At 36.2% G+C, this 26,133-nt stretch overlaps 1 protein-coding gene across 5 annotated transcripts in view; it reads right to left on the reverse strand.

The window, feature by feature from the left end:
• Positions 1-26,133, reverse strand: part of LAMA2 (laminin subunit alpha 2) — a 283,315-nt gene that overhangs the window by 106,204 nt on the left and 150,978 nt on the right. For 4 of the 5 annotated variants that reach the window (XM_032443478.1, XM_015858546.2, XM_015858545.2 and 1 more), the window contains exons 17-22: positions 24,543-24,670; positions 19,106-19,192; positions 12,753-12,964; positions 8,073-8,179; positions 4,081-4,261; positions 656-792 (exon numbers count right to left, since the gene is read on the reverse strand). In XM_032443478.1, the coding sequence (XP_032299369.1) occupies positions 656-792; positions 4,081-4,261; positions 8,073-8,179; positions 12,753-12,964; positions 19,106-19,192; positions 24,543-24,670 (852 nt within the window). Of the gene's footprint in view, positions 1-655; positions 793-4,080; positions 4,262-6,764; positions 7,029-8,072; positions 8,180-12,752; positions 12,965-19,105; positions 19,193-24,542; positions 24,671-26,133 lie in introns of all 5 variants that reach the window. The other variant, XM_015858543.2, reaches the window with a different exon arrangement.

Consider the following 26,133-nt stretch of genomic DNA (forward strand, 5'->3'; position numbering starts at 1 on the left):
ACTGCTCACCACCCATTGACCTATGCCCAGCTAGTTCCTGAGCAGCAGCAGCCCAGGCAAAGAACAATGTGCTCCCTTTTTCAAACTTTCCTTCTTCGTGATGTCTTACAGTATGGAATATCCCTTTGGCTGGTTTAAGTCACCCATCCTGATGTTTTCCCCACCCAGCTCCTTGTGTCCAACTCCAAGCCCCCTTGCTACCAGAACAATAGGAAAAGCAGAGGAAACTTGTCTCTGTACAGCATTACTCGGCAACAGCTAAAACATTAGCGTGCTATTCTACACTGATTTTCTCATAATACCAAAATGTAGCATCATACTAAACACTATGGGGAGAAAAAATTAACTCTGAAACTAATACATATGGAAATCTCCTCACACGTGTTAAATTCAACTGTAGCTAGAAAAATCAGGATACAAACTCAGCATGACAGCACTATAATATAAACAGGTTGTTCGATGTTCAGGCTACAAACCTGAAAGAGTCCGTAACACACAGTAATTGATCGCCAACATTCATACTATAGTCTGAATGACACTAAAACTTCTAATGGAAGAAGAAACAATGATTTACAAACCTAAATTTGTATCCCACCTACAAACTACTATGTTTATCTGATGGGAATGAAGTGACAGAGAAAAGAGATCCACTCACCTTGCAACCATGGACAATGTCATGGCCCCAGTGATTTGGTGCACACTTGTCACACATCTCTCCAATGGTATTGGGGGGACAGATACAGCGGCCACTGACGGGATCACAATTATTACCAAATTGTGAACAGGCACAGGCTTTATGGGAAACAGAAACAAAGTAGAGCAAAGTGAAAGTTACCCCCTTATATATCAATATTTCTACTACAAGCTTTATCAGGAGTACAATGTGTTCACATGAAACTGTAATCCTCTGCAGATTTTATTTAATGAAACTAGCTTGGTTTTCAAAGTGGTACCAAAAGGGATCTTTGACGTTTAAGTGTTATTAGGTGAACAGTTCATTGGTGACAAAGATTAGAAGTGAAGAGGTACACAACACTTCATCATTCTAAAGAGCAGAACCAGTGTATGTTTACTTTCATACCCTCCTTAACATTACCGCTGAGACCACAGCAAAAGCATCATAAGCAAACTATCACTCTCTGAGTGTTAATCAGCCCTTTGAGTGTTAATCAGCCCCTTGGTAAGCCTACAGGGCAGTGTAACATGATGCCCCATCACAGAGGGCTGTGTTTGCATTCATTGCCTTTATAACTAATACTTTATTATCCCATATACCAGTATAGCCCCATAAGGTCAGTGTTCAAAAAGACATTTGAATACTGCCCTCGATAATATATATTTAGCCCTGGAATGGACAGACGAAATGATCATTGAAGGCCTCTTGCAACTCAGCTATTCTATCCTACTTACAAGCAAACCAAGGCAATGAGATATGCAAAGATAAAACTCATATTTGTAGTTCAGATAAGAACTGATCTTCATTTTTCCCCATAATGCTTCCAAAATGAGATAGCCAATGCAAGTAAGTTTAGCCTGAATGATGACAGATGCAACATATGAAAACAAGTGATACAGTCATTTGGCACATCATGGCGATGTTTTAGAAGTACATATGTCATTGTGAGACTGAAGTTTTTGTGAATTCTTATGAATACTTAGTATTCATTTTTGTGCACTTTCTTCTAACATAACTTGCTTCACTTCTATTAAATTTCTGAGTTTTCTCTGTGATTTGATTTGTATTTTTTTTGGCCATATGAAAGAAAGTGCAAAAGGTTTACTAATAATAAATGTGGAATAAAAAGCACTTTGAAAAGAAAAAAACCTTTGCATCTGTTATACTCACTTTGAAACTTCTTAAAATCTGTTGAGGTTATTTAAAATACTTGATGAACATAGGCAGAGACACTTCTATTTAAAATATTTAGTTTTGCACTAAACTCAGTCTTTCCACATTTATCAGGAGAGCAGTTAAAGTAATGTGAAAACTTGTTAATTGCCTTCTCATTTTCCCTCCCCAACTGTATGAAATTAACAACATTTTGTAACATTTCACAAGAGCAATGTGCTTTTAAATTGTGAAATGTTATTGTAAGTATAATCATTAAGATCATCTACAGTAATTTTTTCTCTCCAATATGCACTAAAAACTTTAGGATCACATTTATCATTTGTAATTTACTTCAAGCTCTCTCAGCAGTGAGTTTGTGAACCAACCTTTTCCTTTTCCATAATGTCAGATTTACAACATGGTAAATACTTTCTTGCCCCTTTCATCACAAGACAGACAATACCATGGAGTAAAATTTTCAGTTATGAACTATAAAGTACTCTGGCTCAAGGCATATACTGGGGTAAGAGCACCTTGAGAACAACCCTGCAGAGATGGACTTGGGGGTCCTGGTGGATGAAAAGCTGAACACAAGCCAGCAATGTGCATTTGCATCCTGGAAGGCCAACTGTGTTCTGGGCTGTATTAAAAGCAGGTCGGCAGGGAGAGGGAGGTGATTGTCCCCCTCTACTCAGCTCTCGTGAGGCTCCACCAGGAGTAATGCATCCAGGTCACTGAGATGATCAGAGGGCTGGACTATGAAGGGAACTGGGCTTGTTTAGCTTGGAGAAGAGAAGAGGAGGGGGAATGACTGTTTACATGAGTGGATAGTGATAGAGCATGGGGGAATGGTTTTAAACTGAGATAGGAGATTTGGGTTAGAGATTAGGTGGGAGTTTTTCATTCAGAGGGTGGTGACACACTGGAACAGGTTGTGGATGCCCCATCCCTGGAGGCATTCAAGGCCAGGTTGGATGAGGCTCTGGGCAGCCTGTTCTAGTGGTTGGCCACCCTGCCCATGTTAGGGGGACTGAAACTAAATGATCACTGTGGTCCTTTTCAGCCCAGGCCATTCTGTGATTCTGTATCAGTCCAACAGATGAAACTGAATTTTGCTACACAAGTATGGGTCTCAAAAAATAGATGCTCCTTCCATACCAAAGCTAAAGAAGTAAGAATCATAGAAGAGATAAGCTAGAGATAGCAGAAAGCTAGGCTTGCTACTCATGCTGCTATTTCTTATGGAAAAGCAGGAGGATTAGAATACTGAGGAAGACCGTTTTTGCTGCTGGGAAGAACACTCTACAGCTCTGACCAGAAAAATAACAGCAGCAATAGCCTCAGACTAGTAGCACTCCATCAACAGCAAGGGGTCATTGCATCTCTGGCAGGCCAACACTCTAGACAATTATCTATGCCTCCTGTGACCAGATCTAAACTAGTTTATGAAACTTCAGAAGTACAGACCTGTAAGCAAAGATAGACATTTCTCTGTGAAGGAATCAATGGTTTAGATTATTTTTGACCTAGCCATCTGTCCTGCTTAAAGGACAGGATGTATCCATTTCAGTGTTTGAATGTTTGACCTTATGTCCAAAAGAATAAACACAAATATAAAGAAGTAACTGAGAATATTTCATGATAATGCATAATTTCAGTATCTGGAGGAGAATAAATTTACTGTGCTTACACACGGAACATAGTAGATTTGTTTTTGTGTGTGTGTACAAAACGATTTTCAGATAAAGTATACAAGTAAGCAAGATTCTAAACATTACTGTACAGAATTTAATAAAAGAGGATCAACCTTTAAAGGACAGTGAGAACGTTTGGGATAAAACTGGAAGAAAAGGAAAGGATGTGAATTGAAAAAACATGTGCCAAGCTGTTGATATTTGGTAAGCACACAAATCAGTCTATGACATTACTATAGCAAAATTACACGAACTTCATATATGTATTTTGGGCAGAAAGCACATGGAGAAAAAGACAATTCTGTTCCTTGTAAATATAGCTACCTATGGAAGATTAGCCATAAATTAATCTTAAGATAGCAGAAATAGCTTGGGTCTTTTGTTCTTGCCAATAATTCTCTTTGCCAATTGACAGATTTACGGGGTTGCCCATGAAAATGACTACCTGTCAGGAAAATTTGTTAGGCAATCCACAACCAGCCAACTTACTAAGAAAATGAATAGATATGTAGACAAATAAATAAATTTGCAATTGGCCATGAAGTATTTACATACGTGTACAGCCTCCTTCTTCAAAGTTGTAAAATCCATGAGCACAACGGTCACACTTCTTCCCTGTCACTCCTGGCTGGCAGTAACACTGTCCATTTCCATCGCAGTCAAAGGATTTGGAACCAAAAGAGTTGCAGTTGCAGGGAACACATCCTCTGGAAGACTGTAAGCCAAATGTTTCAGGCTGCCACCAAGAGAGGAAAGAAGAGTAGTTACTACATGGAAAGATTACTGGGGAAAATGAAAAGCTGAGTGCCTATGGATAGCAGAGAGATCCTCCTCTTTTTCTTTTTCTTCTTCTTTTTTTTTTTTTTTTTTTTTTTTTTTTCCCTCTTCTTTTTCCCCTCTGTTGATTCTGTAGTTCTGTTCTTAACAAACATGTTTGTAGAGATAAAACTGTGGCAAGGGCACTAAATGGCTACACAGTTCAAAAGGACTAAATATTTCAGAATGTTAACTGCTATTACCACAAATGCTCTCTATACAGTACACTTTGTATGAGGTTGTGTTTCCACATATACAATTTCAAGAAGGTTATTATGTATGGTCTCCAGACTGGCTTTCAGAAATTTCCTACTTAAATTAAATAGAAGGCCTGAATCATCTGTGCGTGCTGTGTCTGGATTGTAAGATTATGTTAGGCAGGATTGGTTTCTAAGAAAACAAATTCAAATTCTCTGCTATAAATGGACACTGATTCAACCAGAAAGACTCTGGACAGGAAGATTCTATCTCCTTTGAGAGGAGAATGTGCACTACCTGTGCACAGTATCCTGAAACTCAAGGGCATTTCTTCCGAATGATTCTTAGGAATAACTTCAGATGAACACAGATAGGATGTATTTGTTTGCATTACAAGGTAGTAAGAATTACCTTTTTTTTTTCTTTTCTTTCTTTTTTTCTTTTTTTTTTAAATATATATATAAAAAATAACTGCTAATGATTATAAATGGGCTGAAGTGAAATATTTATTTTTAGTACATGCTACTGCACACCTCAGCCATTTGCTGTTAGATTTTTTGCCTAGTATAAATCAGCACAGATTTTTCAAATCAGCAGAGATGCACTGAATTAGATTTTCATAGATTTGTTTCCAGTTAAACTCCTAATCTGTGTAGGTGAAATCTCAGAGACTTTGGCAGGCTTCCACATAAAAGTCCTCAAATCTGAACTCTGAGATTACTATTGATGTTCCACATTCCTAGAGGGAATCTACTGATATATATCAGTACATGGGATTGTGTCTATAGTGAGAATTTTGCCTGAAGAAACACAGACACTAAGCAAATGCTTGATTATACGTATAATAAGGAATCACCATGATTCTCATTTCCAGTTTCTATAATGAAATGCTTTGCAAATTATATACTTCAGCATGACAAAATACGGTGCATCAGAGAGAAAAGATTATTCTAATCCATGTAATTAAACTCCAAGGTTCAATTAAATATACAGTGTATCTCTAAAGATTTGTATTACACAGGAAGAAGTACTCAGAAATGTAAATATGCAAAATCTTCAGGACAGACAATCAGATTAATACAGTGAAGCAACCAATGCACAGCATGCAGCTCAGCTCTCAAAAGAAAGTTTAATAGGATCTAATAAATTCTGTTTATAAGGGTGAAAAATAGAAAAAACAGTCTGATCACTAGCACTCCACACTGCATGAATGTAGAAAAGATCACTAGCATGCTGGGTTCTGTTCAGTGATGAGCTTTTCTCAGTGAAAGACATTTTGATCAGTCATGCAAGCTCCTAAGACGAGACTCCAGGCTGAACCCTTGGCCAGGCTTGTTTACACAGAAATTGAGAGTCACATCTATTGAACAATAGATAGGATCACGGATGACAACAAGGAAACATAATACCTTCTGAATATTGTACTATATTTGACTCTGCACCAGTGTATTCTGAGTATTTGTGTGGTCAACAGAGCTATGTCAAACATGTTAAAAAGGTAAAAGTTCACATTCACCAAAAGAATCCATTTGAGTAAATAAAGCGTGTGTCCTTGAACCTGACTAAGGAAAACAAAATACTGTCAGTTATTTTTCAAATGGAGTATATATGGATGTCTTGGGCTGCAGGAGAAAAAAAATAAAACAGCAAATTACTTAAAACACTGCTGAGTTAGAAGCAATTGCACCATAATTATTACATCATTTTAGGAGATAAGCTGTTTTGTTGACATGTGATGATGAATATTTCTGTTATTTTGGGAATTATATTCAAATAGCCTGCACTTGTCCTGGCTAAAAATTTAAAATATCTCAAAAGACTGGTACTTTTAACACCTATTGTGTTTGTTATTTCAAGGCTAGACCTTAACATTTAGCCTCTGGTGAGGATTCATCTCATGAGCTCCTATCTGTTTGGTTCTTTAATCACTAGAGTAGAAAGGTTTGCTCTATTGAATTGATAACACTGATGTATGTATATCACCCATATATTTTATGCACACTACTGTTTGTGCTGCTTTTGGAATTACTCTGTTATTTGACTTCTGGCCTGTGTGGCATCTTTGGATGTGGGGAATATCACAAACAGAGCACAGTCTTTTCTTGTTAATTCTGTGTATCAAAGCAAATTTCATTAAAATTTAAGAGAAACAACAACAAGAATAACAAACCACTACAAGCAAATACACAGTTTCAGCCCATGCGATGCACACAGTTTCTGATTACCAGAGTAGCAGGCTGGTAAGCGCCCCGTGGGCACCCACTGGCACTGCTGAAGCCCCATCTCCGAGGGGGGACTCGAATCTGCTGACTGCTTCTTGCACTTTCTTTCAATTTAGGCACCTGTCTGCTGATTTCACAGCGTTTGCCTGTGAATCCTGATTTGCAGATACATCTTCCTGATATATCACATTGCAGTGACATGGATCCTAAGGCACTGCAGCCACAGGGTATACAAAACCGTTTATCTGGGGCCCAGAAGTAGCTGGGCTTTAAAAATGAAAAGTAAACACTGTTAGCAGAGGAAATGTAATTGCACCAAATAAAAGAGTACAGGAATATAGATAGTAGTAAACAAAGATTAATTCCTAACAGTAGCTGATTTTGTATTAGCAATATGATACTGACATATTTTATGTGCATATTATATTGTGTGTGGCAAATTCCATTGATACTACCAATACTTCTTCAAATGGAGTATTTAAACATTGCTGAAATGAAAGCATTCTCCCCTGGGATACCACTGCAAAAAACTATGTAGCTTAATGGGTGAAATAATCCTTTTGGCTTCTGCACAATTATTTATGTGCTTTAAATCACACACACAGGGTGTTCTGAGGACAGAGATTTAACCCATGAATCTTCATGCTGAAACAAAGACATGTTCAGCTGGTTGTAACATATTTCTGAGCTGCCTAAAGAAATCTCTCTGTGAAAGTTCATGAAAGACATTGTTGTCGTTTGTTTTTTTCCCCCAGTGACTTACACGACAGCAAAACAACATCAAGAAAAAAGACATTTTCAGCATAAACAAGAAAGTACAGTATTAGAAAAATACCAAAAGAATTCCTGTGATAAATGTGATGAATGTAAAAGCAGAATATTCACAGTAGGAATAAACAATCAATTTCCTTTTTTGAATACCAGATTCTATCAAATATTTTGCAACTTTCTTCACAGAGGAATTTTTTCAGACCTGCAATATTCCAATTTATTTGTATTAAACATTCTAAATATGAAATATATTTACCATACAAAAATATGTATTTGTATGTGCAGTGAGGCTTAAAGTATTTTGATTGAGTGCAAAGGGAAATTTACTTTTGTTGTTTGTTTTGCTCCAGTAAAGCTTTGAAAAACATTTTTAAGAGGCCATTTTCTTTCATATTCTTCCCATACATAAAAACTATTCCTATTTGTTCCTTAAGTGAAAAAAAAAACACACCCAAAACCAACAACAACAAAACAACAAAAGAAGCCCATTAAACACCAGATTGAAGCAAACTGAAACATCCATGGCTCCTCATCACTCACCTTGCACATGTCACACTGGCGCCCAACCACGTTGGCTTTACACTCACACTGGCCAGTCTGAGAGTCACAGATCTCTGAGATGGATCCATTGACGTGGCAACGGCAGGCTACAGAGGAAAAAGCAGGAACTGTTAATGTGTTTCCAGTATACTTACACTAGTGATTCTGACTTTAACAGTCAAATTTTTACAGCACAGTTTTTGCCATCTGGACAAACTCAATAATGCAGGCTGGAGAAAAACCCAGACAATGACAATCAACATCTACCTACCCATAAAAATGCAGAATTTTACTCCAAATTATTTCACTGGGAAATTTGGTTTCCACTTTATAGAAAACCTTCTCACATGCCACCTCAAGTACCTCTGTTCCAGCAACAGCATTAGGGCTCACAGAGGAAATAGAACCCAAGCAACCAGCCCAACCCATGACACAAATTGCCTAAGGATTTTTAAAAAGCAGTGAAAAAGAAATTCTGCTTCTTATCAGAAAAAAGAAAAAAGTCTTGCTTCCTGCATTCTCATATTTAAGAATAAGTTTTACAAACAATTTCTATTACCCTTTACGCCCTTAGATCACAAATCTTTTATCATGCAGCAATCACAATAGGGAAGAAAGTTATTATGTCAAAGGGACTATGACCATACAGACACCAATTCCATTAGCATGAACAGGCTTCTGTGCCATTTTTTCCACATAGAGACAGGAGTCCTCATTGCTATATTTATTACCAATCTACTCTTTGAGAGAGGCCCCAGCCCATATTTTCCCTTCTTGCACTAGCCTAACCATGTGTTGTCTTTTTCTCAACACTGACAGCTTTGCTTTAAGAAACACTTAAGAGTTCCAACAGCAAACACATAGTGATCACATACTTGCACATCATAAGGTGCCACTAGAAACAAAGCAGTTGTATTTTTTCCTACGTATAGACCATCACAAGAGGATCTTAATCATGACTCCACTGGACTTACTACACTGTAAACTGAAAGGAGTGTTTCCTGCTACTCCCTCTATTTCTGAGGTATTATGCACAAGTTGCTTCTTTCAAACAAAAGCGATTTCATATTTTGCTTCAATCTGTTCATGGTCTTATTTCTCAAATGTTTGAAAAAATGTCATATTTCTGAGAGTAGATGATAATAGTACGACACGTAAATATATATAAAAAACCCAGAATAATTGTTCTTGTAAATCTGGTAATGATGTTCACCTCTTTCACCCTGTTTCAGCCTTCTTCCATACCCATTGCCATAATACATATGTTTTAAAACTATTAACAATCCAAAATGAACACATAGAAGGGTACTACAAGTACACATTTACAGTATATTCCAGTTATACTGGTCACTGGTCAAAATATGATGTGCAAGCCCAAACCCACATAAACATTATGAATACAAATTAGCAGCTGTGTTTCACCAACATTTTAACACAGATTTCAAAGCACAAAGATTTTACTTGGATCTTTTTTTCTTAAACAGGAATGTAAAAAAAATAAAAATCAGAAGGATATTGATAAATAAATAGATAAATAATCTCACTGGTTTTGTACACAAGTTAGTTCAATAAATCACACTGAAAGTAAGGTCTCCTAATATTTCCAAGGAAACTGCAACAGATTTGAACCACACAATAACACTGTTTGATAGAGTAAATCCTCAGCTACAAAACACTATTTTTGGAACACAGTCACCACCATTAGCTGTGTATTTCCAGCAGCAATGAACAGAAGCCTGAATGCCACACCAGTCAAAATCTGTACCAATAGATATGACCCACTGTCACTACTGCTGGAATGCACCATCCACCACCTTACTGTACTTGCATCAGCTGTTTGGTCTCCATCAACATTCAACAACCATCAATGCCAACAACCAATGAATGCCAGTGACAACAATTTTTTCTGCATGGAGGAATTAAGTGACACCCCTTTTGCTCCACATGTACTTCCATGTCAGCAGCTATTTGGTCAGGCTGTCCCTCTGCTGCCATCTGGCACACAGCAACAAAACATAATGGAATACTGGTGGGAAGGTTCAGCCTCTACTTCCATACTGCCAACATCTGACTCTGAAGTCACATGCAAAAATATTAATATAAAAGGTACTACTTTCAGAGCAGGACTCATATATTACTCCAAGTGGAATGTCATGTATTCTTAACTCAGTTACAGCTGACTGTGTGTGTGCAAGAGAGTGGTGAAACATGATTTGGGAATTAAGACTTAGACTATTTTCTTGGCACTGGCAGCATGCACATACTGAAGAAAAATGCAGTCAGGGTTATTCACAAACTTAACTGTTAATCTGATAAACTGCATTTATCTCACCTAAACCCTTCCTATTCATTCAGATCTACTGCAAAACCAGCAATTGTCCCAAATTCTAAAAGGTTGCTATAATACAATACAGCCTGTCAGAGAAATTTGTCTTACTTTCTCCCAAAATGACACTGGTTAAGACCTCTCTCAATCCCTCTTGATTTGTATAAATATTTATAAGACTGTAATTATAATGAAGCCCCACACTAATTCTCCTCCAACAGTGATACTAGGCACACTTGGATACTTGCTTTAAATAATCTCACATCACCATCTCTACCATCAGCACAACCTCTAGCTATTTGCTTCAGGATACTGTACTGTTTCACAGCAAAAAGCAATCTACAAAATTGAAATCAAATAATTCTAGGACATTTGCTCCATGTTCTTAGATTTATTATTTTTTACAGATACACCAAGAAATTCAGAGAAGCTATAGCGATATAAAGTTGTATTGCCATTTGAAATGGTTAATGCATATGACAACAGCACAGTACTGTGAAAGAGCAAAGAACATTTCAAACAATAATTCGAGAGCAAAATTCATGCTTTGCAATACTCTCGGTTTTGGCTTTTTAATAAGGAAAGAAATTGAAAACAACAAAGGCACGGTCCTTCTGATATTGTAGCTGCAGGGCAAACTTCATGGAAGTCTGCAAAGGAAATAAAAAAAAATCATATGCAAAAAAAAAAAAAAAGAAAACCCACATGAAAGAGAGAGCAGATGAATGCAAGGTAAATGTGAACACAAAACACAAAGCTATGAATATGAATACATTACAGGACTCTCATTGTCAGTGATGCTACAAACAAAAGCAAAACTTGTAATTCTACTTTAAATATGTGCTTTTTCTTTAATACTTTTTGGTTTTAATTGTGTGTTTTTGGAACTCTCCGAACACTATATCTCTCTCCCATGCAGCTACCACTACTGCAGGAATGTTCAAAGAAAGAGCCCTGTCAGTGCTGCAGGAATGGTGATCAGCTACTTGAAGCTATGATTTCTGAAATGCACTGCTTTTAAAAATCACAGTACACACTTAGCACCCTAACTTATAGAACATCATAATGAATTTTTAACTAGTGTAAAGAATGTATGTGATTATCTAACTTTTATTTAGCACCACATAGCTACAGAAAGCATTTATACAGCTACGTCTCTCCATGATTGCATATTAATTTACATATATCCAAGTTTATTAGGCTTAGCTGAGAAACCTAGTTACATTCTAAATCTCTGGAGTTCCCAATGTTGTCTTAGGTAGTCAAACACGACCTTGTATTCCAACTGTCAAACCTCACCCCACTAACAAAGCAAATCCTCAAAATGGATGCCAGCAGATCAGAATTCAGTGCTTGCAACATGTCTTGCTATAAATGGTCCCTGTGCTACTAAGAGCAATAAGCTAGTGCCCAAGACCTTTACTGGCATTTTACATCTTTGTTCTCAGTGGAGTGGCTCTGCATTCATTCCAAAGAAAGATGAGGATTTAATTCTAATAACAGAGAAATAAAGTACTCTGCTCTTTCACAAGATCTTAAAATCTGTTTGATTCTATTCCTCAAATGGATTGAGAAGTATATGTGAATATTTTTAAGCTAGAATTCTAAGAGCTGTGTCCCGAATTGTGCCAAGGACTCAGTAAGAGTTACTGCCTTCTACAGAAGCAAAAACTCCTGCTCATACTAGCTCCTCTATCTGTTTGCCACAACTTCATGCAATCAGTGTGGAAGTCTGACAATGAATCTGGGGCTAAAACAACATACTTCCACACAACACTGATGAGAAGTGGTGGCTTGTTACAGTGCCAGGCACTTTACTCCATAGCACCTCACAACATTCAACAGGAGCCAGCAGGCTCAACTTGGCAGGATGCCTCTGTCCTGTAAAGCACCATTCAACACAAATGTCACATAAATGGAAAGAAGGTCACAAGTTTTGCCAAATTTGAACACTTCAGTAACTGAAATATCTTTTTCTCCTCCTTTCAGTACTGACCTGAAATGACCAATGGGATTAATGAGATTTCCCCACATGACATAGTGCATTTCTATTTATTTCTATTTATTTTTGTAGATCTGACATTTAGCATAACCTTTTGCATCCATGTAATTTTCCGTTCTCCTNGCTTCATTATTGCTTCAGCTACAGGACAAAGCTTTGTAACAGGTTCATAATTTTATTTACTTTGAAATCACCCTTTCCAGATGCAGATGCAAGTAAAACAGAATTCTTAGAGGTATGAGCACACCATATCATTCTCCTCTACGCACATACAGAGGCATATTCTTCCTCTCACAAAGAAAGATTCAGAATAGATCAATTCTGTCAGAAGTACTAAAAGTTCATGACTTACGTTGACAGTTCCTTGCATCAAGAGCATCACCAAAATATCCATCAGCACACCTTTCACAAAACTGGCCCGTTGTACCTGACTTACATATCAGGCAAGCACCAGACAAGCTGTCACAGCTGCCAGGAACGGATAAGTCAAGGTTGTTATTACATTGGCATGGTTGGCATGATCCCCCTGGTATTAGAGGTTGTCCAAAATAGCCTTCTGCACACCTAAAGTAAAAGAGATCACGAGTTAGGACACTTAAATAATCTTATTAGAAATATTTAAATTTATTGTCTCACTAATCACTAAAAATTACTGGATCTTTTTCTAAGTATTTCTTAACGTCCTTTTCTCTCTCTCTCCCTCCTTCTTTTTAACAATACTGTAGATACAGAACCAGCTGAAATCCTGCCAGTTCTGCTAGTAATTAGATTTCAATGGGAGAAAAATCTTGTCACTGGCACTGAAGACAAGACAAAGCATAATAAGAAATCTGTCTACTGGGACTCTAGAGGAATTCAGGTCCACGTTAGATAGGCTTTGTATTTCAGCACATCATGCCTAGATATCCTTCTTCGCTCATTTCCCAGCAAGTCTGATGATTTTCTCCATTCACATAAATAACTTGTTTGCTACAGGTTAGAAAATGGTATAGACATAAAATTCTTTACATAATGAGATTCCCCACTCATATAGCCTTCCCTTGATCTACTGCATGGTCACTTAATTATGGGTTGTTTATTTCTTTGTATAGACAGATAGTAAAAAGTTTCCTAGAAATCTTTTGAAAAAGAATTATAGGATTCCAAGGGATAATGACTTTCTAGCAGAGTTCCTTCCTTATTTTAATACATACATTTAAAAATATCATCTTTTCCACCTTGGCCACCTGCACTTTCTAGTTAACATTATGTAAAACAAGTTAATGAACCTGATTTAAAATGAGTGTGCATTTAAATAAAATTTGTACATGTCTCAGCCTGTTTCCTATTTATATTTTGGACAGCTTTCCCTTTCTATTACATTTGTGTAGACTTTACAGTTAAAACAAGTTATTGATAGTGAAGGAAGAAAAAAATGCACAGTTCCAGCTAATGAAGTTATTTGTGCTGATCTCAGATGAACTCTAATGTAAAGAGAAGATAAGTTACATAAATCACATAAATTAACATTTCCTATTATTTTAAATTGATTCATATACAGATTTAATCTATGCATATATTATCCACCCTGCTTTGTAACAGTACAAGATGGTAAGATCTAGAAAGAATTTTGGGTAGCATCCTAATATGGAAACACACAGCTCCACTACTCATTTACTCTTTTCCACTTATACTCATCAAGTTCATCCTTTTCCCTTCATCCAGAATGTCTAGAATGTCTCATAAAATTTCCAGTCTGACCCTAAACAAAACAATCTAAACATTTCTTAAGTATTATTCAATATCAGTATCAAAGTGTATGACAGAGTAGGGAGGCATTGATAGCTAGAAATAATCATTTTTTTTTTTACTTTTAAATAGTAGGCTGTTATTCAAAGGAAAATTATTCCTGTTCTTTAAAAGTATCCATAACATGGACCCAAACATATGCATAATTTATACAAACAGTCCAGTGGTTCGGGTGGATGTAAGTACTCATTAACACAAGCATAATTTTCATAATCCAGTCCACTGTGCTCCACTGCATTCACAAATGCAGTTACATATTTTACCTCCTTGTATTATTTCCAGAAAATAAATGGCTGTGTCTTCATTATTAAAAAGGAACTGAGAATACTTCAGCAACCACAAAAGACTAAAATTTAGCTTATTTTCCCAAAGACAACTTGACATTCTTTTCCCCCAGAGATAAAATCTCAGTTACAAAGGCCAGGAATTTCTTGGTACATGTAACAATAAATAGCTATGATTTAGAAAAGCCAAAGTAAAACTACATAATTAAGGCAGGATCCTATTTTACTCAAAATAAGAAGAATATAAAAAGAGCGATATGTGAAGTTCACTTATGCTTTGCTGTGATACTTCTCATTTACCACTTGCATACTTGTCAAGAATTTGTAACTTTTGGTACTACTAACCTATCTGACTTCACTTAATGTGCACAAATTTTCCATTTTTCCTTTCATTTAAGAATTACTTCAGTATCTTAAAGCATTCCTATAAACTTACCAAGCAGTGCGCTGAAAAAAAAAAAAAAAAAAAAAGCTCCAGGGATTTGCAAGAAATGCACGGATAATCATTTCCTTCTATTAATAGCAGGAGACCTTGATATCACCTTTTTTTTCCTCTCATCAATTTAGATTTTGCTAATTAAAATTAGTAAAACTCACCCTCATCAGATACATTCTACTTAAACACATAGATATTCTTGAATTCAGATTCAAGATGATTAGATCCCGAAAGGAACAAATGAGCTAAACTTAACAGAACACCCTAAGTACTTATCTATGTGTAAATTCTTCAACATTTTCTCCAACTTCTGATGAAGTTACAGATGTAGACTAGAAAAAAATACCTACTTTATCTAATTCCACCTTTGTTCCCATAAGGACATTTCTATTTTAGCCATTCTCAGATTCAAAGCACTATATATTTGGGAAGGTTCACAATAAAAAGTCAAAAATATATGTGGCACTGGAAATTACACTTATGGATTAGAAAAAACATATATTATTAAATAATTGCAAAGTACAACAGAATATCATTGAGATGAACAAAAAGCAAAAACAACAAACATAAATCAGAAAATCAACAAATACGAGTAAGGACAGGGAAAAAAGACATTCAAGAACAGTTTCCCCCCCCATACACTTTCTGTCTCTGTTTACCTCCAGCTTCAAATGCAGATGTTTCCCATGAGTGACAGTTTTTACTTGGCATAACTGGAACCAAAGAATAAGCATATATATAACTATATGTGAAAAAGCGTGTAGTGCCCCTAGGTAGAATTGAATTCATTTTCTTGACTGCGGTCTATGTGTTTGTATGTATATACACAAATATGCACAAAAACATAGTCCTAACATACACTATGTCTTTATGTTTAACTGGAAAAAAAAAAAAAATAAATGTTGAGACAGCGTTAATGTCTGCTGTAAATCTAAATACTTGAAAGTATGAAAATATTAAAATACTGTTTTCACAGTTGCTCTGAAAATTATGTGCATCCAATTTGTGTATGAAATTGGGTAGAAGTCCAGTGGGGAAACAACCTGTGAACTTGCTGTTAAAAATTTTACCTCAGATGTGCAACACAGATGTTACTGTTGTATGACCAGGCAGAAATCTATAATGCATTTTCTAATATCAGAGTGCTTCTCTTTGCAACCTGGAAACAATCCCGCACAACACATTTGTTTTATAAAACATTCTGAATGTTGGTCCCCTTTCCCATCAGCACTGCAATATAGGTTTGTAATTCTGGCACAGTGGAAAAAAATTATGTTAGCTAGAAGCAGCAGCATATTGAAGTCAAGAGACTCAGAAGGGCCTGCATGGTGACACTGTGCTAGATTTGAAGGATGCTGGGGTGTATAGGGGAGGAAAGATGTGAAATAGTTCATCCTTTTCCTCCCACTAAAGTGTCTCGCAGCATGGCTTCTTACATAAAGTTACACAGACTTTTCCTTACCACTTCTCGGAGGAAAAGGTTTCTCCAATTATATACATAAATGAAGGAGTACTAAAGGAGAAGTAAGACTCACCCACTTTTGTTTCTTTTCCCTAAAGAAAAAACAACTGTGGGCTCTTGTTTCTAAGACTGTGGGCTTTTTTCAATATTAAGGCTGTGCAACTGGCAAATGCATCTTACAATTCTGTAAATATGTTGGGCAAAAAGCACAACTTTTTTACATAAACCTTTTGTACAGAGACAGGAGAGAGTCTACCATACCCTGTACATACTGGGAAATTGAATAATGAGCAAAGGAAGAACATAAATCTCATTTACTGGGGAAAAGGATTAAATAGAAAAATGACGCTTTCTCTACACTTAGAGATAAATGATAATTTAGGACTGTTCAGTTAGACAACCATGTCAGACAGATTAGTCGCCAATATGCAGTTGCTAAAATGATCCAGAATTCCACATAAACACTTTCAGCAATTATAGAATCACTATTAACAATTGCAAAAGCCAATGTGCTTTCTTCTGTTCATTATTATTGACAGTTGTGGGCATTTCCAAACAGCTTGTTATAAATGAAAGAGAATCATTCCATGAGCAATGGAATTAATGGTTTAATTTCCAGTGGATTTATATCTCATGGTTACAAGGCTAGGGACTGATTATTTGCAGCAGGATGTTGCTGTTCAGCAGTGAGCAATCCCTCAGGCTACAGCAGTGTGTTTTCCTTGCCCTGTAGAATTTTTCTTATAGTCAAAGCATTTAATAAACTCTCTTGCTCATTTGCTCCTGCTCTCTTGTGCTTGTATTCTCTGCTGTTTAATTAGGTGTGAGATCACGCAGTACTGTCTCCCTTAACTATGACATGTCCTGATTTACTAACCTCTATTCAGCCACTTCTCATGAAATTTTCAGAAACAATTACTATCTGTGAGATCTTCTACCCTTCTGTCAAATTTGGTTGAAATTGACCTACAAGTTCAAATGTTTTTGTGGGCAGCCAGAAATGCACTAAAAGATCACACATGCCTTATTTCCTTGGGAAATAATGCTAAAAATCCAAGCCTGCCACTTATTCAGATTCTCTCATATTGCAGCTAAGCCTGCACTCCACTCAGAAACAGCACTTGTTGCTAATGGAAGCTGTCAATGACCCTACATTGACAAAGTGCTACCAAAGTGTTCTGCACCAAAGTGATTTATTCCTGCCATCATTAACTTCACAGCCCACTAGCTTAAAGAAAGGTGATGACTTCCAAGATAGACGGGAAAAAACAAGCAGAGATAGAACTCAGCAAGAGCAGTCTTAGTGATGATGGGTGGAAACAGGTGACAGCCTATACTCTCACTTTAGGACAGATATAGCACAGTAGGGGATTTAAGAGGAAATAGTCGTAAATGCAATTTGGAAAGATACAACTACAGGGTGATTCATGGCGTACGGACAGGTTTCTCCTTTTCCCGGTCGGCTCTTTCTCTTGATTCATTCCTACTTTTCCCTATCCAGTACTTTTCCCTGACTTACAAAGTCTTCATTCAGAAGCCTTATATTTTTAGAGTATATGTTGGAAAATGCTGCAAGCAGCTCATGGAGGTGTCAAATGGCAGAAGCAGGCTAAGATATAGAAATGCCACACTTTCATTCCCTACAGCTATCTAGCCAGGTGATAGACTGTTATCTGGATCCCTCAGTCCCTCTTAAAAAAGGTGTTAATCATAAAGTCATGAGGGATGTGTATCATAGAGCCAAAGCCAGTGCTGATTCACTGTGACCTCCAAACAACTAGCATGGCGAACTAACTGCTCCTAAAACTTATTCTATCCACACAAAATCCTAAAAGATAGAAAGGTGCACAGATACAGTGACAACTTCCCTGTCTCTGCATTCTCACCACCTATGGAAAGGGGACCCTGGCAGCTTAGCACTATTGCTTCTACTATCCTTCTGTTTCACTTAAATTCTGTGTGACTCTTTCACAGTAATTGAATACGAGAAGGCAGATGAGGTTATCAGTGCAGGGAACCTTCTTTCTGAGTACTTATGTTATCTGGACCTATCATAGCCAAAGGAAGACAAAACAGGAGATTTATTTTTTTTTTTTTACTTTGCCTTTTTGTGTAATAACATAACACATGAATATATTGAGATTTTCTACATGTTTAGCAAATAGAGATTCTCTGATGCTACTAAAACCTATCTTCTTGTATTTGCTAAATAAAGGCTGTAAGAGAAAACTAGAAGTAACAAAGGTAAAATATTCTTTTATAAATAATTAAAACCAACAAATAACTTATCACAAGGATTGTGGTTTAATTGCATATTAACTTTTCAAGATAAAGAAACAATAATTTACTGAATACTTGATTCACTGTGACTCTAAGCAAGTGGCAGAAAGAGACAATTAAGAAAAGAAGTCTCAAAAGATTTATGCAACTGCTCAGAGAATAATTTTAAAAAGGTTTCTTACCTCTCAGCAAATGCTTCTTTGAAGCTTTGTAATTTGCCACAAAGCAATAAAGCAAACACTTTTTCAAGGAATGGATGGAAAGTAGGATGAAGACTATATAAGTATGTAAATACATGGGTGTGATGTCAGAGGAAAATGAACAGGAATTTCTTCAGCAAGTTTCAGATAATGGAGCAGAGTTGAGAAGGGGAGGCAGCAAAAAAGAAAGGTACTGTTCCCTGAAATAAATACTTATAGTTCAGATCTCATACAGTTAAAAAAAATTGTACTCACCTCTCACAGCGTGGTCCCACATACCCAACTGGGCATTCATCACATATTAATCCATGGCTTCGGTCAAAATGGCATGTTGGGCTAAAGCTGTGTTGTTGATATTGGGCAAGAAGAGGGACAAGGAGGAAACATAAAGAAAAGACTGTCAGCATCATAGTTCTCATCCCACTTCAGAGATCATTAATTTGCAAAACAGTGCCCTAGAAATGGGATTCTAGTCTAGCATGGAGCTTAAGTTTGACTCCAGCAAACAAAATTTGGAATGACTCTGCTATTTCTGTGACACTGAATATAGAGTAGCAGATGGCAGCATCCCAACAGCCTGTTATTACAGGACCTCAGCTTGCCACTAAGTGGCCTAGATAGCATTAAAATGGCAGGAATGCACAGCTGTTTGTTTGTGCCCCTGAGGGTCTGGCAAAACAAGCTATGCCGTAATATTCCCCAAAATAAATATTTCTGAGGGATGACTATATTGAACTTTGCATATATGGGACTGTGAAAGGAATCCAGTGAACAAGAAAGGACTGGGGCAAAATGGAAATAGCTGGTGCAGCTTCCAAGTGAGTGCCAACAATCTGACACATCAGGCCAGACCAGAACACTGATGTTTAAGAATAGCTTGCAGAGTACAGAGCTTTACCTCTTTGCTATGCTTTTCTTATTCTTAGCTGGTAGATTTTGTTGTTTGTTTCATAAGCAGGGATACCATAGCCACCTGCAAACTCTGCTTATCTTTGCTCATATTCAATTTCAAACACTGCTCCTTTGGTTTTTAGCATTTCACTCTCTTCCTCCCTTAACATACTTCTGTGAATAAACAGTCTGACTCTTTTAAAAAACACTAAACACCAATGCACAGAAAGAGGTGACCTGCTCTCCTATCATTCTGAAGTGATCAATAAGGACAGAAACATTAACACCTTTATAGAGCTTCATCTAAATTACTGAAAACAGTTCTGGTCAATCTATTAGAAAAAGAAAAGAATGGGAGCAGGTGCATGGTGGAGTGACTGTTCACAAAAGGAAAACAAAGCATCTAGCTGAAAAAAAGACACTGTAAATGGTTTTCATAACTTAGTAAAACAGAAGTTGGGAAAGAACATAATGAACAAATAGATCAGAAAGAAGTTATATTCAGGTAAAAGATTATGTTACTACAGTAACAAATAGACAATGTCTGAGCTTGGATAATTTAAAGCAGGGTATATAATGAAACTTTCTAAAAAATAATGGGCAGAGGGAGGCCAGAAGAGCTTAATTAGGATCATAAAATAATTATCTGCCGATGATCGGACTTTGTTACTCAGGAGACACCCATCCTATGGTCTGAACTAAGTTCCTCTTCCTTCTATTTCTACTATAGGATAGCATCCTTCCTAAATACCCAGTTTTTCATAAAGAAATAAATCCATTTCCCATAGACAGAAATCAGTAAGAAAAATGTGGGCAAGTCAGTTCCAGTAAACACAGATAGCTATTAGGATTTTCCTCTTTTAAATAAGAATTATGTTTGTTTTATTTTGCAATGACATTCAATTAAGAACATATTCAGGTACATATGAGAAGCCAATTGAATAAATAATTGTTAGTTCTACTTGCATACAGCAATAAATGCATTTTTAAACTGAAGTACACATTATCAGTAAATCTAATCAGCAGCACCTGAGACTTCAAATAGTGTGCTGCTCATCCATTCTGATCTCAATCTTTCATAAGAATGATGTGGGAAAGTTTTATGGAGATGCTATCAAAGTTCATCATAGCGTTGCTCAATATTGACTCTTCCACAAATCTGCTGAGAACTCTGAATTCAAATGCATAAATTGTAGATTATAACAACTAAGTACTGATTATCACTAAGCAATGATCATTAATAGCATAATTTCTGTATTTTAGGGATTATGATCAGACTGAGTTTTCTTCTGCTCTTTAACTTGAGAGTCAATCTATATCTGAATGTTAAGCATTAACATACTGAGAAATTTCCAAATGCATGCTATAAAGGAAATATATGATAGCAAGATGAGAAAATGAGAGTTTATCTTACTGAGATTTAGAATCTCAGTATTCAGTAGTAATTAATTATTAACAAGCAGTATGTAATGATTTGTTAAAATACATTTCAGAGAATCTTAATCTCTTTTGGTTCCACATCAGTCTTTTTGTAGTCTTACATAAAATAGCAATAGAACGCCAGTTAAGACATAGTAACAGAAGTGGTATACATATAGGTATTTGATTGATGGGAGAAAGAGATCTCTAACAGCTTAGAAATACGCTACAGAAACCACCTGTTTGGAATAAATATATTTGCAATTGTATGTAATTCTCCAATAAAATATTAACATCCTGAAAGCTATCAGATTTCCTAGTTCACAAGCTGTAAAGTTATTTGTTACCTTCATGGGCTGAGTGAGACGTGTTCCATTTCAGTTCTAGAAATATAACATTTCTGTAGTCTTTATTTAGAAAATATTAAACTTTTTGCCACTTCAAAAGATAAGCAGTACTTATCTCAGATTTTTGCACTTAGTCAGAAAAATTATACACAGAAATCTGATAATGTCTGTGAAAAGATCAGATTATTTAAATCTCCATTAAGACTAAGAATGTTGGAACACATTGTAAGAATGTTGAATTAATGAAAAGAAAGAAGTACTCATTTCATGGGCATGGTGGTGATGGGTTAATAATTGGACTATATGACCTTAGCAGTCTTTTCTAACCTTAATGATTCTATATAGGTATAAATACAGAGATTTGTACAAAATAAGAAGATATATCCCAGGATTTACAAAACACAATTTTCATTTCATAATTTTGCCCAGAATTGTTTTCTGACATTTGGCAAGTCACTTATTACTGCTATGCTTTAGAACAAATTTTCATGATTGGCTACAGGAACTGAGTATATGGCATTAGGAAACAGAGGAGAAAATAAGCAGAATAAAACAGCTTAAACTAACTCTGGAATAAATCCATCACATTTCTGAAATGGATAAATGTTTCTGCTCTGCCTTGTATGGCACTGCAGAGGAAAAGACAAAGTTAAGCACTGTAAAAAACACTACAGATATCATAAAGATATAAGATATTGTTATAAAAGTCAGCACTATTTTATTAGTACAAATACATGTCAGAGGTTCATTCTAAGGACAATATTCTCTGTATACCAAATGGCTAGTACTTAGCTTAAAGATCTACAGATGCCCTGTTGTGCCACATTAGAAATTAAATCCTATAGGAGTTAGAGTATATCAACAGCCATTTCTAGGATTTTAGTACATAAATTATTCACTTGTTATGCTGTGCAGAATAGCATAGCATATATCACATCTCCATAGTGATATGTGTTTGGTGAAAATTTCTCAATTGTTCACATGAAGGATGAATTCAAGAATCTGAATAATTCATATAACTTACATTATTCTAAACACATAAAGGTCACTGCCAACTAAAGTTACATTATAAAGGTAATGTAGAAAACTGACTAATTTAAGTCTTCAGAGAACACTTTAAATGTTTAATAGACCCCTCATTTTTCCTTCATAAACAAATTTAAGCCTAGAATTGTAGGAACAAGAGCTTCAGTTTTACAGTATGAGTTCCACAAAGCCTGAGGTTCGCAGTTTTGGTTTTTTTCCATTTAGTATTCCTAAATACATTTCTAAATTTCTAAAGCTATTGCAGACTTCTAATGTAGGCCTAAATTCTGTAGGGCTTGGGAATCTCAGACGTCCATAGTTCAATAACATTTATACATGTTTGGTACCTACGTTTTTCAAAAGATCTAAATATTACAGAGGGTACTCTTATTCAATTTCAAAAAGGAGGAAGGCAGCCAGAACTCTGATGGATACATAATAGAAGTCTCCAGGCATTTTGCCAATACAAACTTGAATTCAATTTATTTGACTTGGTTTGTTGCACATCTGCACCAGATATAAATGTGATAGTGTTTTTCCTGTTTTATCAGTACAGCATTCTCTAACAATAGGAAGATGAACTAACTATGCAGGGAAATTCTGAAATGTGAAAGCAATGAGAACATCAAAGGAATCATGCCTGAGCAGCAAGCATAAACTCAAGTGTAGCTAATAAAACCAACTATAGAGCTGTGATAATAGAAGACTTCCATCTTAAAATTCCCTCGGACTCCTGTGCATAAATTGTCAGATTAAAACTGCACTGATCAGAGAAGGAATATGACAAAATCCTATTGCCTGTGGCATTATCTTGAACTATTAGAGAGTAAAAACTGGTTAATCCATGTTTCGGGTTGGCCTGAAACTGTAGGTAGCAAGCAGCACAAACAACTTTTCATAAAGAAAATTGATCATACTTTTGATTAGTGTTTTAGTGTTATACAAATGAATCAGCATGATCATGGAACGGTTTGAACTGGAAGGGACCTTAAAGACCATCCAGTTCCAAGCTCCCCATTATGGGCAGGAGGTATCTTCCACTAGATCAGGATGCCCAGGAACTCATCTAACCCTTGAGCACCTCCAGGGATGGGGCATCCACAGCTTCTCTGCGCAGCCTGTGTCAGTGCACCACCTTTGCGACAAATAATTTCTCCCTTATCTAAATTTAGGCTCTTTTATTTTAAAGACATTTTTCTATCACTACATTCCCTGGTAAAAACACCCTCTCAAGCTTTTCTGTAAATTCTCCCCCTCTTTAAGTACTGGAATTCCGCTTCCCACTTCCCCCATTCTTCGCATCTCCAGACAACTGAACAAGCCCAACTCTCTCAGTCTCTCCGGTTAACAGAGATACTCTAGCCCTCTATTCATCTTCTTGGTAGTGCTCTGATACTACTCAAACAGTTATACATCTTTCTTGTGCTGGGGGCCCCAGACCTGGATGTAGCATTCTATGTAAATTAGAACAAGAGAATTATTTCTCTCAAGCTGCTGGCCACAGTTCTTCTGTTGTAGTGCAGGATACAATAGTTTTTTTTTTTTCCATCAGTCAACATTATCACTGAATGTTACAAAAATTACCAGCAGAAGAAATAACAGTCTTATCACTATAATGTGATTTTAAAATCAATTATTTAAAAAAAAAATACATCTAATTGTTAACTTCAACCTTAAATCTAGAAAAATCTACTATCAAAAAGCACAAAAAAAAGCAAAAAAAAAAAACACCAAACACTAGTCTTTTTTTCAATGAAAAGAGCAGTTATCCAAAATACAGAATTTTTCTTCCTAGTCTACTCTAGTCCAGCTTTAGGCTCGATCTTTGTCTCTCAGCAATGCTGAGTGCTCTATATGACTGTAAAATGAGAATAAAAGCCTATACTGTAGAATATGTTATTTGCTTAAAGCACACATAATCTCATATATATGTATAATGGTATAAATTCAAAAAGAATATATAATTTACTAAGTGAAAAAGTATAATTTATAATAAATATACATCTTACTTGTTAGAAGGTATATTTAGTGGGCAAGCACACAACTGACAGTCTTCAGCTGTTCCTTTAGTAGGATCACCATAGAAACCAGGAAGACATCTATCACAATAAGAACCACCTGTGTTGTGTTTGCAGTCCTAAACAGAAGGCAAAAAATACAAATTCACAATTAGAAAACATATGTGTGGAAAAGTTTCTGAATGTCAACCACCTCACCTGTTCTCTCAACAGACTTGTATGAAGCTTACAAGATACATTCTAATTTTCTGTTGTCAGCTGAGAACCAGTTCCAGAGAATAGCTGTGAGAATTTGTGCTTCACACACATCAGCTTTTTGTTATATTTCAGATATTTATTTCTTTATATGAAACAGAGAAATATTCCAACATGTAATTGTCACAATAGTGTTTCAGCTTGCTTAAATAAAACTAGTGCTCAGAGTATCACAAAACAGGTTGAGCACCGCAGTCTTGCAACAGATTAGATTTTTTTTACTGTTCTCAGACGCTGATCCAAGATGTAAAGTTTAGATAATGCAATTTATAAAATTGAATATTTTGCATTTATGTGCGTTAGTTCATTTTACAAGGCATACATCTGGCAGCAAGCTAAAAATATTTGTGAAGGGTAGCACATTTTTCATGTAGAAACAAGGATAAGTATACCGTATATTAGGTCCTAGCCAATTTTTATTCTTTCATGTGACTGGGTCTTGTAATAAAAGAAACAGATTATCTAAACATCTGAATGGTTAGGGTTTAGGAGCAGGAATCCAATACTCTCCTCAAAAATAGCAGAAGTTGATCTGTATTTTCATATATAGTCTTTGGCCTGATCTCAAATTAAATGATCTCTTTTTCACAGAATTGGAATTAGTACTCTGAGAATGGATTTCCCATGCTGATTGGTAACAACACATGCTGTACAGTTTAAAGAAAAGTATTCCCTTCTATACTTCCCTTCCACCTCAAAAGATTAAAAAATCCTAAACAATTTGACAGCATCCTTAACAAATTTAGAAAATTATTGTATGGGAACTGCTGAGTCACAGCCTGAACCACCTGAAGACATGACCCAGCCAGTCCTGGGAGCACAGGTGGAAGCAAGTCACCTGTGCAACTGAAAAACCTGGAGCCTGGCTCCGCTTCTCTTGGACCCCATGTAAGGGCTGACTGCCACTGAGGAAGGATTTCTTGTCGGGGATTCATCCTCTGTGGAGTTTCTTCTGTAAGCCTAGATCTTCAGAGACAGGTGAGCATTTCTCATATTTCTTTTGTAACATCTTCCTATTGTGCTGGTCCCCCTGTCAGGGACAAGTAGCTTTCTGGCCTAAACTTTTCTGTACTTTTTTTTCCCCTCCCAAATATTATCACACTAGACTATTAGAATATGTAATATAAAATATTATTTGTTACACATCGCTCAAACACATCCCTTACAAAGCAAACAGAGAAATAGCAAATTTAATTTGACTGCTAAATTCTGACTTGTTGCGCTTAGATATAGATTGAAAAAGCAAATGACAACTTGAAAAAGACAAGGTGAATGCCACAAAATAGATTTTATTAAATGGAATGCAATCTGATGAAGTTTAGATAAC

The sequence above is a fragment of the Coturnix japonica genome, chromosome 3 (genome assembly GCF_001577835.2).
Source record: "Coturnix japonica isolate 7356 chromosome 3, Coturnix japonica 2.1, whole genome shotgun sequence".
Taxonomy (NCBI): Eukaryota; Metazoa; Chordata; class Aves; order Galliformes; family Phasianidae; genus Coturnix; species Coturnix japonica.